The sequence below is a fragment of the Schistocerca serialis genome, chromosome 12 (assembly GCF_023864345.2).
Source record: "Schistocerca serialis cubense isolate TAMUIC-IGC-003099 chromosome 12, iqSchSeri2.2, whole genome shotgun sequence".
In the NCBI taxonomy this organism is placed as follows: Eukaryota; Metazoa; Arthropoda; class Insecta; order Orthoptera; family Acrididae; genus Schistocerca; species Schistocerca serialis.
In genome coordinates, this window is record NC_064649.1 from 34,945,249 (window position 1) to 34,961,664 (window position 16,416).

Here is a 16,416-nt window from a genome sequence, read left to right on the forward strand (position 1 = left end):
ATTATGAATCACCTTGAAAAAAATGAGTTATTGATACATAACCAGCAGGGCTCAAAAAACTTTTTAGTGCAACATAGCTTTATTTCCATGAAGTAATGAGTGCTGTCGACAAGATTCCATAATCCTAGATTTCCAGAAGGCTTTTGATACCGTTCCTCACAAGCTACTATTAATCAAATTGCGTGCATATGGAGTATCGTCTCAGTTGTGTGGATTCGTGATTTCCTCTCAGAGAGGTCACAGTTTGTAGTGATGGACGGTAAATCATCGAGTAGAACAGGAGTAATGTCTGGCGTTCAGCAAGGTAGTGTCATAGGCCCTCTGCTACTCCTGATTTATATAAATGATCTAGGTGATAATCTGAGCAGCCCCCTTAAATTGTTTGCAGATGACGCTGTAATTTACCGTCTAGTAAAATTATCAGACGATCAATTCCAATTACAAGATGATCTAGAGAGAATTCCTGTATGGTGCGAAAAGTGGCAATTAGCACTAAACAAAGAAAAGTGCGAGGTCATCCACATGGGTACTAAAAGAAATCCGATACATTTTGGGTGTACGATAAATTGCACAAACCTAAGGGCTGTGAATTCGACTAAATGCCTAGGAATTACAATTAGGAGCAACTTAAATTGTAAAGACCACATAGATAATATTGTGGGGAGGGCGAAACAAAGACTGCGCTTTGTTGGCAGTCCCATTAAAGAGGCAGCCTACATTACAGTTGTCCTTCCTCTGCTGGAATATTGCTGCGCGGTATGGAATCCTTACCAGGTAGGATTGACAGAGGACATCTAAACAGTGCAAAGAAGGGCAGCTCGTTTCGTGTTATCGCGCAATAGGCGTGAGACTGTCACTGATATGATACGCGAGTTGGTGTGGCTGTCACTGAAACAAAGGCGGTCTTCTTGGCGGTGAGATCTATTTACGAAGTTTCAACCACCAACTTTCTCTTCCGATTGCGTAAATATTTTGTTGACACCCACGTACGTAGGGAGAAATGATCATCATAATTAAGTAAGAGAAATCAGAGCTTTAACGGAAAGATTTAGGTTTTCCTTTTTCCCACGCGCCATTCGAGAGTGGAATGGCACAGAAGTAGTATGAAAATGGTTCGATGAACCCTCTGCCATGCACTTAAGTGTGAATTGCAGAGTAACCATGTAGATGTAGATGTAGATGATTCTGCACAGGTGGGCAGCTGTTCACGGTTTGGACTCAAGATCCAGGAATTAATGTTGTAGAACTGGATTTGGCGGTGATTGCATAGCCGTGTGTAACCTCACAGCCATACGGCACTTCATGTTGATGATTTCTCTTGCAATACGGGAACCTGCTGTTCGAAAACATTTCCAACTTACAGCTGGACATAGTCAGCTACACCCCACGATGGTTCTACTGTGCCCCTGCCTCAAGTAAGCCACCAAAGACTGACGGAGACATCTTCCATTCCACAATATCGCAGATGATGGGAGAGATGCCATAAGTGCATGGTGATCCACAGTAGTGGGGCTGCCTTCATAAAGTGGAAGCGGCGCCAAGTCAATCACATCAAAATTATCCGGACACCCCCAAAAACATGTTATTTTTTTTTATTAGATGCATTGCGCTGCCACCTACTACCAGGTACTCCATATCAGCTGCCTCAGTAGTCATTAGACATCGTGACAGAGCAGAATGGTGCGCTCCACGGAACTCACGGACTTGGAACGTGATCAGGTGATTGGGTGTCACTTGTGTCATACGTCTGTACGCGAGATTTCCACACTCCTAAACATCCCTAGGTCCACTGTTTCCGATGTGATAGTGAAGTGGAAAAGTGAAGGGACACGTACAGCACAAAAGCGTACAAGCCGACCTCGACTAACAGAGACTTCCGACAGTTGAAGAGGGTCGTAATGTGTAATATGCAGACATCTATCCAGACCATCACACACGAATTTCAAACTGTATCAGGGTCCACTGCAAGTACTGTGACATTTAGGCAGGAGGTAAGAAAACTTGGATTTCATGGTCGAGCAGCTGCTCATAAGCCACACATAGCAGTAAGTGTCAAACGACGCCTAGGTTGGTGGAAGGATCGTCAACATAGGATGATTGAACAGTGGAGAAACGTTGTGTGGAGTGACGAATCACGATACACAATGTGGCGATCCGATGGCAGAGTGTGGTTATTGTGAATGCCCAGTGAACGTCATCTGCCAACACGTGTAGTGCCAACAGTAAAATTCGGAGTTGGTGGTGTTATGGTGTGGTCGTGTTTTTCATGGAGGGGGCTGCACCCCTTGTTGTTTTGCGTGGCACTATCACAGCAGAAGCCTACATTGATGCTTTAAGCACCTTCTTGCTTCCCACTGGCGACTGCATCTTTAACACCATCAAACACCCGTTCATAATTCACGGCCTGTGGCACTGGTTACATGACAATAACATCCCTGTAATGGACTGGCCTGCACAGAATCCTGACCTGAATCCTGTAGAAAACCTTTGGGATGTTTTGGAACGCCGACTTTGTGCCAGACCTCACCAACCGACATCGATACCTGTCCTCAGTGCAGCACTGCATGAAGAATGGGCTGCCATTCCCCAAGAAACCTTCAGCACCCGATTGAACATATGCCTGCGAGAGTGAAAGCTGTCATCAAGGCTACGGGTGGGCCAACACCATATTGAATTCCAGCGTTAAAACTGCAACTCCCAGTACCAATTTATGATCCAGTACTTGGCGTTTCAGGACTGGCTTGGGTGATGATTCTGCAGGACATAGGATCGTCAACTACTGTGAGTCACCATCTGCTTCTGGGTCTCTTCCTGATCCAGAGCTCAGTGTTTCAGGACTGGTTTGGTGTATCTGGAACTCTTGGCACCTCTTACTGATCCAGAATTTGACGTTTCAGAACTGGCTTGTGCAGTGATTCTGCAGAACGGCAGCCCAACTTCTGTGAATTACTGTCTGCTCATGGGGCTTCTTCCCGGTATATCGAGATTGCATTGATTGGTAATCACACATCTCCTGGCACCTTTTCTCAGTCCAGGGCTTGACATTTCAGGACTGGCTTGGAGGGTTATTCTGCACAACATGGACGTCTCAACTGCCATGAATCACCCTCACACCTGAGGGCTGTTTCTGATCCAGGACTGGCTTCATGAGCGTATCAGTCGCTCATGTCTCCACTTACTAATCAAGACGACTTTTCAGGACTGGCTTGGATGGTGATTCAGCAGAACATGGACAGCCCAGCTGCTGTGAATCACTATCTACTCTTCTGGTCTCTTTCTGATCCAAGGCTATTTCATCATTGGCTTGGTCTCTGTATGTCCAGCTCCTGGCACCTGTACCTGATACACTGTGTGCTCATGTCACCTCTTCCTGGTCCAGAGCTGAGTGTTGTAGGATTGGCTTGGTCAGTGTGTTTGCAAATCCCAGAACCTCTTCCTGATCCAGTACTCGACGTTTCAGGACTGGCCTGGGCGGTGATTCCTCAGCCCTGGGCTGCCCCGCTGCCGTGGATCACGATGCGGTCCTGGAGGGTTTTCCTGATCCTGGGCGCTGTTCCCAGCGCCGCCACCTTCCTGGGGCTGTGGCTGCTGCTGCCGGAAAGCCCCAAGTTCCTGCTCGCTGTCGGCAGGCACGACGAAGCGCTCGACGTCCTGCGCAAGATGTTCGCCACCAACAGCGGCCTCCCACCGGAGAAGTACCCAGTGAGCCAAACTAAAAGCACCTTCCTTGCTTCAGCATTACTTGGCGTCCTCAGGAGCCAAGCGTTTCAACACGGGTCTGCACTTTCTAGACACCTAATTGTTGCACAGCTTGTTTCTCAGGATTCCATACCTCAAACGGAAAAATTATAGGATCATTTCGTTTTCTGTATGTCTGCCTGCCTGCCAGGCGTCTGTCTACCCAACTGTTAAGAATCCTTTTTCTCAGGCAATCAGGTTGAAATTTATGGCCGCGCGGGATTAGCCGAGCGGTCTCAGGCGCTGTAGTCCTGGACTGTGCGACTGGTCCCGGCGGAGGTTCGAGTCCTCCCTCGGGCATTGAAGCATCCCCAACTCTCTTGTGGTTCCCTTATTAGGTACTCCATGTCGACGTCTGCTCGTAGATACGTATCGTCGATAGGTTTTCCGGCTTTACTTCCCGACGTGACAGCGACGACTCTCCGATGAGGTGTGGGCCTTGTGTTTTGCTATTACTGCGAGTCTTGTAAATATCGCTTTTATTTAGTAATTAGTCCTGCTAAAACTCTCCCCTTTCATGATTAAGACAGCCTGCGCCACTTTTCGGCGGGAGTGGGGGCGTCAAAGAGTCACAAAAGTTCATATTAAGCAGTCCGTAAAACAGTAAACGTTCACTTCAGTTAGAGTGCTAGTTAATGCCTACGCTTTCCGCTAGACGGTGTTGACTTACTGCTGAATAGCTTTGGTTCCGAAAAACCTCCACTGATTAGTACTAGGTAAATGAAATAAGTACAACACACTTGTATTTCACTTTCACTCTGTATTCAAGGATTAAGATGGTGATGGGTGATGGTCTATTTAAAAGGTCCCTAGCCTGGAGGAATCTAAATAGTCCGCAAATGCCGATATGCATGCGCTCTAAGTCCAAATCCGCAACTAACGGCACACGACACTTTCAAAAGTCCACACGTTAATATCTGAATACCGATACCTATGAATTCACCCGCACCAGCAGATAATTTGAGTTTCTGCCGTCTCTATGTCCGTAAAGTTCCAATTTAGCTTTAAAGTCCTAAAATCCCCTTAATACTCCGTTGCTACCAACAGTCAGAGATCGTACACTGCATCACTTTTAATCTCCGTAACATTCTAACAGTTTATCGTGAATCTTAACACAATAAAGTCCAATCTAATTATTGTCTCCTGACTGACACGGGTTCCCCGCCCTTTAACGAAACAATCAAGAAAAAAAAGGCCGCAATAATGACTATCAGGCCTTTTTATCGGTTTTTCATCACAAGAGTTTAACATCACTGCCTTCTCCATGACGGAGCTTCCGTGGATTAAACTACTTGCTGATATACTATAATTTTGATCTGCAATTTCCGAACTCTGTTTCTATACTATTTTCCCCTCTAAAAATTCTATTCTTAATTTTAAATTATTCTTTCTATAGCTTTTATCACTGCAAACTGAACCGGGGTGTTACAGCATGGATGTGTGTGTTTGTCCTTAGGATAATTTCGGTTAAGTAGTGTGTAAGCTTAGGGACTAATGACCTCAGCAGTTAAGTCCCGTAAGATTTCACACAGATTTTATTAATGCCACATACTAAGGTCTACGGTTCCTAGGTGGTGTAAAAAATTTATACTTCCAAGTCAATCCAGTCAACAGATACGTCGATTTATGTCGCATATTTTGATATTCGCAGATACATTCATTGAAACGTTCAGCTAGAGTCATGAAATTTGGAAAGATGCAAGGTTTCACAGTACAAGTACAGGAAAAACTTCTAAAATTGTTAAATTGTAATTATAAACATATAAAATTTCTACTCTTTTAAGATCTAAGTCGTAAGCCGGACGCTTTCGATAAACTACGAGCGATTAGCAAAGTATCTGGAAAAAGTGTAAAATAATCGATTTTATGTTAACCTTGTTGTTGTTGTTGTTGTTGTTGTGGTCTACAGTCCTGAGACTGGTTTGATGCAGCTGTCCATGCTACTCTATCCTGTGCAAGTTTCTTCACCTCCCAGTACCTACTGCAACCTACATCCTTCTGAATCTGCTTAGTGTATTGATCTCTTGGTCTCCCTCTACGATTTTTACCCTCCACTCTGCCCTCCAATGCTAAATTTGTGATCCCTTGATGCCTCAAAACATGTCCTACCAACCGATCCCTTCTTCTAGTCAAGTTGTGCCACAAACTTCTCTTCTCCCCAATCCTATTCAATACCTCCTCATTAGTTACGTGATCTACCCACCTCATCTTCAGCATTCTTCTGTAGCACCACATTTCGAAAGCTTCTATTCTCTTCTTGTCCAAACTGGTTATCGTCCATGTTTCACTTCCATACATGGCTACACTCCATACAAATACTTTCAGAAACGACTTCCTGACCAATCTGTACTCGATGTCAACAAATTTCTCTTCTTCAGAAACGATTTCCTTGCCACTGCCAGTCTACATTTTATATCCTCTCTACTTCGACCATCATCAGTTATTTTACTCCCTAAATAGCAAAACTCCTTTACTACTTTAAGTGTCTCATTTCCTAATCTAATCCCCTCAGCATCACCCGATTTAATTTGACTACATTCCATTATCCTCGTTTTGCTTTTGTTGATGTTCATCTTATATCCTCCTTTCATGACTCTGTCCATTCCGTTCAACTGCTCTTCCAAGTCCTTTGCTGTCTCTGACATAATTACAATGTCATCGGCAAACCTCAAAGTTTTTACTTCTTCTCCATGAATTTTGATACCTACTCCGAATTTTTCTTTTGTTTCCTTTACTGCTTGCTCAATATACAGATTGAATAACATCGGGGAGAGGCTACAACCCTGTCTCACTCCTTTCCCAACCATTGCTTCCCTTTCATGTCCCTCGACTCTTATAACTGCCATCTGGTTTCTGTACAAATTGTAAATAGCCTTTCGCTCCCTGTATTTTACCCCTGCCACCTTCAGAATTTGAAAGAGAGTATTCCAGTTAACGTTGTCAAAAGCTTTCTCTAAGTCTAGAAATGCTAGAAACGTAGGTTTGCCTTTTCTTAATCTTTCTTGTCAGATAAGTCGTGAGGTTAGTATTGCCTCACGTGTTCCAACATTTCTACGGAATCCAAACTGATCCTCCACGAGGTCCGCTTCTACCAGTTTTTCCATTCGTCTGTAAAGAATTCGCGTTAGTATTTTGCAGCTGTGACTTACTAAACTGACAGTTCGCTAATTTTCACATCTGTCAACACCTGCTTTCTTTGGGATTGGAATTATTATATTCTTCTTGAAGTCTGTGGGTATTTCGCCTGTCTCATACATCTTGCTCATCAGATGGTAGAGTTTTGTCATGACTGGCTCTCCCAAGGCCATCAGTAGTTCTAATGGAATGTTGTCTACTCCCGGGGCCTTGTTTCGACTCAGGTCTTTCAGTGCTCTGTCAAACTCTTCACGCAGTATCTTATCTCCCATTTCGTCTTCATCTACACCCTCTTTCATTTCCATAATATTGTCCTCAAGTACATCGCCCTTGTATAAACCCTCTATATACTCCTTCCACCTTTCTGCCTTCCCTTCTTTGCTTAGAACTGGGTTGCCATCTGAGCCCTTGATATTCATACAAGTAGTTCTCTTCTCTCCAAAGGTCTATTTAATTTTCCTGTAGGCAGTATCTATCTTACCCCTTGTGAGACAAACCTCTACATCCTTACATTTATACTCTAGCCATCCCTGCTTAGCCATTTTGCACTTCCTGTCAATCTCATTTTTGAGACGTTTGTATTCCTTTTTGCCTGCTTCATTTACTGCATTTTTATATTTTCTCCTTTCATCAATTAAATTCAATATTTCTTCTGTTACACAAGGATTTCTATTAGCCCTCGTCTTTTTACCTACTTGATCCTCTGCTGCCTTCACTACTTCATCCCTCAAAGCTACCCATTCTTCTTCTACTGTATTTCTTTCCCCCATTCCTTTCAATTGTTCGCTTATGCTCTCCCTGAAACTCTCTACAACCTCTGGTTTTTTCAGTTTATCCAGGTCCCATCTCCTTAAATTCCCGCCCTTTTGCAGTTTCTTCAGTTTCAATCTGCAGTTCATAACCACTAGATTGTGGTCAGAATCCACATCTGCCCCTGGAAATGTCTTACAATTTAAAACCTGGTTCCTAATTCTCTGTCTTACCATTATGTAATCTATCTGATACCTTTTAGTATTTCCAGGATTCTTCCAGGTATACAACCTTCTTTCATGATTCTTGAACCAAGTGTTAGCTATGATTAAGTTATGCTCTGTGCAAAATTCTACAAGGCGGCTTCCTCTTTCATTTCTTCCCCCCAATTCATATTCACCTACTATGTTTCCTTCTCTCCCTTTTCCTACTGACGAATTCCAGTCACCCATGACTATTAAATTTTCGTCTCCCTTCACTACCTGAATAATTTCTTTTATCTCGTCATACATTTCATCAATTTCTTCATCATCTGCAGAGCTAGTTGGCATATAAACTTGTACTACTGTAGTAGGCATGGGCTTTGTGTCTATCTTGGCCACAATAACGCGTTCACCATGCTGTTTGTAGTAGCTAACCCGCACTCCTATTTTTTTATACATTATTAAACCTACTCCTGCATTACCCCTATTTTATTTTGTATTTATAACCCTGTCATCACCTGACCAAAAGTCTTGTTCCTCCTGCCACCGAACTTCACTAATTCCCACTATATCTAACTTTAACCTATCCATTTCCCTTTTTAAATTTTCTAACCTACCTGCCCGATTAAGGGATCTGACATTCCACGCTCCGATCCGTAGAACGCCAGTTTTCTTTCTCCTGATAACGACGTCCTCTTGAGTAGTCCCCGCCCGGAGATCCGAATGGGGGACTATTTTACCTCCGGAATATTTTACCCAAGAGGACGCCATCATCATTTAATCATACAGTAAAGCTGCATGTCCTCGGGAAAAATTACGGCTGTAGTTTCCCCTTGCTTTCAGCCGTTCGCAGTACCAGCACAGCAAGGCCGTTTTGGTTAATGTTACAAGGCCAGATCAGTCAATCATCCAGACTGTTGCCCCTGCAACTACTGAAAAGGCTGCTGCCCCTCTTCAGGAACCACATGTTTGTCTGGCCTCTCAACAGATACCCCTCCGTTGTGGTTGCACCTACGGTACGGCCATCTGTATCGCTGAGGCAGGCAAGCCTCCCCACCAACGGCAAGGTCCATGGTTCATGGGGGGGTTAACCTTATATTATGCGTATTTATTTGTTGTTTATGTGTATCAAAGTACAGGATGACCCAAAGGTTCGATAACAAAATACTTCAAATGGCTCTGAGCACTATGGGACTTAACATCTTAGGTCATCAGTTCCGTAGAACTTAGAACTACTAACACCTAACTAACCTAAGGACATCACACACATCCATGCCCGAGGCAGGATTCGAACCTGCGACCGTAGCGGTCGCGCGGTTCCAGACTGAAGCGTCTAAAACCGCTCGGCCACACCGGCCGGCTGGTTCGATAACATTTGAAAAGGCATTAATTCACGTAATAACGCAGGTAGAGAGACAAAACTTGACAATCGTTTCTGAAATGACTTGGGGTTTTATTGAAATCAAAAAACGAGTGCAAAAACCGGCCAACAGATGGCGCTGGACGGCAACATGACAATGACGCAGCATGAGAATAGTGCATAGAGTGAGCTGCAGTGAGAGGGGGGATTGAGAGGCGGCAGCAATCGCGGCATGTTCACTTTACATCTACATCTACACCTTCATAGATACTCCGCAATCCAGAGTACAGTGCATGGCGGAGGGTACCATGTACCACAACATGTAGTTTCCTTTTCTCTTCCACTCGCAAATGGAGCGAGAGAAAAACGACTGTCTGTACGGCTTCGTATGAAGACCGATTTATTGTATATTATCTTGGTGGCCCTTACCCGCAACGTATATTGACGGCAGTACAATCGTTCTGCACTCAGCTACAAATGAAGTGCTCCAAACTGTCACTATAGTGTATCTCGAAAAGAACGTCGCCTTCCCTACATGGTTTCCCATTTGAGTTCCCGAAGCATCTCCATAACACTTACGTTTTGTTCGAACCTACCGGCAATAAATCTAGCACCCCGCTTCTAAATTGCTTCGAAGTCTTCCTTCAATATGCCTTGGTACGGGTCCCAAACACTGGAGCAGTACTCAAGAATAGGTTGCGCCAGCGTCCTATATGCGGTATAACCGAAGTCGATCGTTCGCCGTCCCCTACCAAAGCTCTCACATCCTCGTTCCAGCAGTCCTGAGCCGCGCAACTGCTACAGTCGCAGGTTCGAATCCTGCCTCGGGCATGGACGTGTGTGACGTCCTTAGGTTAGTTAGGTTTAAGTAGTTCTAAGTTCTAGGGGACCTCAGATGTTAAGTCCCATAGTGCTCAATGCCATTTGAACATGCTCGTTCCATCTGATATCGCTTTGCAACGTTACGCATAGATATTTAAACGACTTGACTGTATCAAGCAGGACGCTAGTAATCCTGTATCCGAACATGACAGATCTGATCTTCCTACTCATCTGCATTGTCTTACATTTTTCCACATGTAGGACTAGCTAGGGTCATTCGTCACAGCAACTGGAAACTTTGTCTAAGTTGTCTTCTGTTTTCCTAAAGTCAGTCAACTTCGACACCTTATCGTTACCACGGCATCATCAACAAACAAATGCAGACTGCTGCTCACCCTGTCTGCCAGATCATTTATGTATATAGAACAACAGCGGTCCTGTCACACTTCCCTGGGGCACACCTGACGGTACCCTTGTCTCTGATGAACACTCGCCGTGGAGGACAACATACCTGGTTCTATTATTTGAGAAGTCTTGAGCCGCTCGCATGTCTGTGAACGTATTCCATGTGCTCGTACCTTTGTTGACAGTTTGCAATAGACCACCTTGTCAAAATCTTTCTGAAAATCTAGAAATTTTGAATCTACCTGTTGCACTTCATCCGCAGTTCTCAGTGTATCATGTGAGAAAAGGGCAAGCTGAGTTGTACACGAGCGATGTTGAAACTTCCTGGCAGATTAAAACTGTGTGCCAGACCGAGACTCGAACTCGGGATCTTTGGCTTTCGCGGGCAAGTGCTCTACCACCTGAGCTACCCAAGCACGACTCAGCCCCCGTCCTCACAGCTTTACTTCTGCCAGTACCTCGTCCCCTGCCTTCCAAACTTTACAGAAGCTCTCCTGCGAGAGCCCACCAGAAAAGATAAGAAAATACACTTGGTTTTGTTAACTTTTTTTAATAACGTATTTTCTTAATAGGCAACTGATCATATAAAATGTAATAGTCAGCCACCCGGATGCAAACATTTTTTTAAAAAAACTGACTAACCAGATTTCGATAATTCTAAGACTATCTTCATCAGAATGTTAAAAGTTACCTAGAAAAATATATAAGATATAAATAATACACATAAAATAGATAAATGTGTGAAAATTCTCAACTAAAACCAGAAAACTGAAATTACATGAAATCACATAACAACTTCAAAATTTCAGCACCAGTGCTCTCGTCAAATGACATGTTTGTGTTCCATGAGTCAAGAATAAAAATCATAATGAAAAATAACTCATGGAACACAAATATGTCATTTGACGAGAGCCCTGGTGCTGAAATTACGATGTTGTTAAGGGATTTCACGCATGTACAGTTTTCTGGTTTTAGTTGAGAATTTTCACATATTATCTACTTTATGTATATTATTTATACCTTATATATTTTTCAAGGCAACTTTTACCATTATGATTAAGATAGTCTTAGAACTACCGAAACCTGGTTAATGCGTTTTTTAAAAAATGGTGTGTAACCGGTTGGCTGACTATTACATTTTATATAATTGCATACACGGTTGCTGAGCCCACAGTCGAAAAATGTTTAAAATATCAGGCAACTGATCTATAAATAGGGTCCAGAAGCTAAATATCTCTTTTAGCGTAATCCTAGCTATACCAGCGCATTTTCCGTAATTTGTACACAGAGATGTGCGGGCCGTATTTCCACAATAAACTTAAAAATGTAAATTTCGTTAATTTCCATTGACTCTTATTCACTACATGCGCTTTAAAGATGTACATTGAGGCGAAAAAAGTCATGGGACAACAGTATCCACATATACAGATGGCTATATTACAGCGTACAGATAGTATACAAATAAAACGGTAGTGTATTGAAGTAGTCTTTTGTACTCAGGTGATTCACGTGAAAAGGTTTCCGGCGCGATTATGGCCACACGACGGCAGTTCAGAGACTCTGAACGCGGAGTAGCAGTTGGAGCTAGAAGCTTGGTACTTTTCATTTCGGAAATTGTTACGAAATTCAGTATTCCGAGATCCACAGTGCCAAGAGTGTGCCGAGAATACTAAACTTCAGGCATTACCTCCCACACAGTCGAAGCAGTGGCTGACGGCCTTCACTTAACGACCGTCAGCAGGGGTTTTTGCTTAGACATGCCAGTGCTAACAGACAAGCAACATTTCGGGAAACAACCGCAGAAATCGAGGCGGGACATAAGATGAAATCTGGCTTTACTGGGCTATGGCAGCAGACGAACGACCCGAGTGCCCATGCCAACAGAACGACGTCGCCTGCAGGGTTTGTCACGTTAATGTATAACTACATTATTTGTACCAATGCTCCCATACTGTTGTAACGGAGTGTTAATTTCCTTCCTTTTTTATTGTTATTCTGCCTAAGGACGTTATTAATACTGATAATTTAAACGTTGCCTTTGTACGCCAATTGTCACATGTTTCTCGGCGCGAGCGCCACCTGCCCTGTTTTCAGAGTAACTACGCTCGCCGATTACACTCAGTCGGTTGTGAGCTCTGCAAGCTCCATGAGCTATTTTATATTAACGTGACAAACCCTAATTCTAGGGCTATATTTTTTTTTTGGCACATGGATCTATTCCGACAATTGTAAAAACGGCGATGGTACATTAGTCCTTACTAATGTAAAATTGTAAGTACCAGTCGTCGTTATCATACTTCTGTAATGCAAGAGTTCTCTAATTTGTCTTAGAATTTATTCTTGGCTTATAAGTTTCATACTTTTCTTATCTAAGCTATGATGTTCATTGACCTTAGGTTACCTTCTGAAGAAGACAAATTTATATTTGTCGAAGCCTAGGTAAAGAATTTCTTTATCCATTGCAACTGGTCGGCTGTTTATAATTTTATTTTAAGAAAATATTTCTTTTTTTAAAATTTAAAACCATATCTATGAAAACTAGTATTTCACTTCTCTGTTGAATGTAAAGAAATATGTATTAGGGAATGAAAGTTTCTATTGAAATCTCACCTCAGGAACGCAAAAGGCATGATTAATCAAAACCTTGAGCTCTAGCAACCAGAATCGCTTTATGGTCAGAAGTACATTCGGAAAAGACCGTGCTTCAGTAGCCTTACGTAGCGTGAAAAGTTTAGATTTACAGTTTGTCAACAACATAAAATTTCGGTTAAAGAGAGAAAGAATTCTTTGCAGTCCGTACAGTCTACCCGAGTGAAGCAGCGGGCGCTAACTTAGAAATTATATAGAGAAACAACTAAGAATTAACAGAAAACATGCAAGTTTGTGTGTGCATGTGTGTATGCGAGTGTTTATTCAAATGACCCGTTGAAGTCAGCAGACGATGACTGATAAAGAAATTACCAATGGAAAATAACGAGTAGTGAAATACAAATGAAGCTAAAGGTAACGACGCAATTTGTGCATCATATATCGATTACGATCTCACAAGAGTGAATAACATAACGTATAACGTTCACTGCCACGTCAAATGCCGCATTTTTAGTGTTTACATCGCAGTCACTAGAACTGCCTTACCACCCGATATGCTGAATTATTAGCGCCGTTGCATTAAGAGCCAAGCAATTCGCGCAAACACCGCTGTGTGGCGCTAACTGTATATCCGAGCTACGACGACAAGAAAATTATATCAGTGAGCTCACATAATGTAACTGCAGATATTATTTCATAATAAATCACTTAAAGCCTTAATAGGTACGTGTCTCAGATTCCCCGGGAATGTGTTAAGTTATTATCGATCACGAAATTAATCTGTGCCCATTCAGTTGGCGTCAGCTGTCGCTTATATAAACTTAATTTCAGTAATGTACGCCACATTAATCCATCGGTCGTCATTGTTGGTATTATCTCGTCACTAATTTTTGGAAGGCGAATAATTGCCTTTAAGAAATATTTAAACTCAAACATAAGAGGAAACAGCAATTGAAATTGTGGTGAGGTAAGCCCAAGGTAGTAGAGATGTGGAATCCGAAACATGTATTTGTTTTAAAACAAATGAAACAGTACAATGTAGTGCTTAGAAACAATGAAACAGCTTATCCTTTGTAGTCGTATAGGCCTACAGATTATATCATCTTGAATGTCTACATTGCCACATAAACACAAATGAGCTGCGAGAGCGCCAATCATCGCAGAAAGTATGAAACTTTCAGTCAGGTGTCTTGGCAGTTTCGTACCTCCTGCACCAAATGCGCTGCTTTCGTGTCATGTGACTTTCCAGTTGGCTGAGGACAGATTTTTGTAAGTTTGACATAACAGATCTTGCCAAACTCGTTTCCCTGTATTCTAGTGCCTAATTTTGATAGGTTTTATGGGTGATAATCTGCATGTGCTCTTGAAAAGGCGCATCATGAGATACAATTTATTGAGATAGCATTCTCTAAATAGAGGCACTGAATTAAGAAGTTATGCCCATAAGGTCTGCAATACTTTATCCATCATTTATTTAGTGACTGGATGGTAACATAACAATAGGGTCACATACCTGTTCGCACCATTTTGCCAGCATGAATTATACCTAGAAAAGTGCTTTTACAAATTCTTCCTATTGGCAGCTGCCAGAAGCAATTGATTCTTGTAAACTTGGAATTAAATGACAGAAAAATGATTTTTTTTAATCAGTCCAGTGGTCTTAATTCAGTCGCATTTGTTATACTGCATAATTATACGGATCAGAGCAGCGAATATACATATAGAAACAGGCTATAAAACATCAAACGATATCAGTAAGATGTATTGCTCGGCTGTTACCCAGACTATCTTGCAAGAATAATTTCAATGAATACTGAATACTAGTGGTTCCCTACGTGTACGTATAAAGAAGGATCATGTTTTTAAAAATAAACAATGTGCTTATGTTAAACAAAGAAGGGCACAATTATCACACAATAAACAAAAATAATTATTATATAAACATTTCAAGACACAAAGTTGCTGATAAAGATACCTCAAAGGTCAATAGTGTGAAGTATGTGGAAGCATTACCAGACTTCAAAAGAAAACTTAGAGAGTACTTGAACATAGCAGTTTTCTTCATTGTGGAGAAATATTTGGAGGTCAGTCCAAAAGAACTAGAACAGTAATTGTCGTCATAAACCAGTTTGAATAATATTTTTATTTATAGCGTTGATTAAAAAGTTCTAGATGTTTGTATGAAGCTTATAATTTATTAATTTTAAACATACAACTGTAGAACTTTCCAAGTCCTCTAACTGTGATTTGCATTTTATTCCCAACTATTTTGATTATTCGATATCACTCTAGACATTGGTCAGAAGATAAATATGTTGTCTACACTATGTTCACCAATCAGTAACAGCACAATGAACACATTAAAGAAATGAAATACACCTACCGGAAAATCTTGGCTCACTTTGCAAGTCAAATACTGAATCACTATTATTTTTCAACTATTCCCTTGTGGTCCTTGAAGTATAGCACTCCTTGTGGATGATTCACATTTCTTACTCACGGTTAAATTTTACTCACGGTTAATTTGTCACACAGAGCAGGACTGCAAATCTTCAAATGTGTGTGACTTCTTAAGGGACCAAACTGCTGACGTCATCGGTCCCTAGACTTACACAACTACTTAAACTAACTTATACTAAGAACGACACACATACTCATGTCCGAGGGAGGACTCGAACCTCCGGCGGGAGGGGCCGCGCAATCCGTGACAGGGCGACTCAAACCGCACAGCCACTCCGCGAGGCAGAGGACTGCAAAGTGACATGCACACAAATCAAAAAATATCGTAACAGACTGGAGCATGTAACACAATGGTCAAGTATGGCAGCTTTTCATCAAACATTCACAAGTCGGCTGGGTACAGCTCATTTATGTACACTTGATAGAACTGGAAAACATGTTAAAACATTTCAAAGTAATGCAGAGATCGGTATGTTTCCTTGAAGTATAAAATCCAGACTAAAATTTAAACCAAGTCGTACAGTGTAACGCCTTTGTGATGCCAGTATAATGTCAGATCTGGCTCCAAACCACTTACAATTCTTGCTAAAGAAGTTTGTTTGATGTATAGGTATATGTATTCCCTCAAGTACTCACAGCAAGCAGATGTATTACCATTTTGTTATAAACTTCCCCTGGAAATTAGAGATGAAGTTAAGTTGCTGTTGTATTGCAGTTTTTATCACAGTATCAGGACGCCAAAAACAGAAGTATCAAACTACCATTGCTGATTTGCCTGAGAATTATTAATGATACACAAGTATTAAGATGCCTGTATTGAGAAAAATCCAAACATAGCACATTTACAAAAATAAACATACAAACATCGACATATATAAATCAGATAATTGTCCTGAAACACATGAATAAATAAACATACTCAAAAAAATTAAAGTCACTAAATGGTGAGCAAAA

The 16,416-nt window shown here is 41.8% G+C and overlaps 1 protein-coding gene across 1 annotated transcript in view; it reads left to right on the forward strand.

The window, feature by feature from the left end:
• The window catches only part of LOC126428328 (synaptic vesicle glycoprotein 2A-like), a 781,198-nt gene that overhangs the window by 651,472 nt on the left and 113,310 nt on the right, over window positions 1–16,416 (forward strand). The window contains exon 6 of the mRNA XM_050090263.1: window positions 3,461–3,702. Coding sequence (XP_049946220.1) covers window positions 3,461–3,702 — 242 coding nt within the window. The remainder of the gene's footprint in view (window positions 1–3,460; window positions 3,703–16,416) is intronic.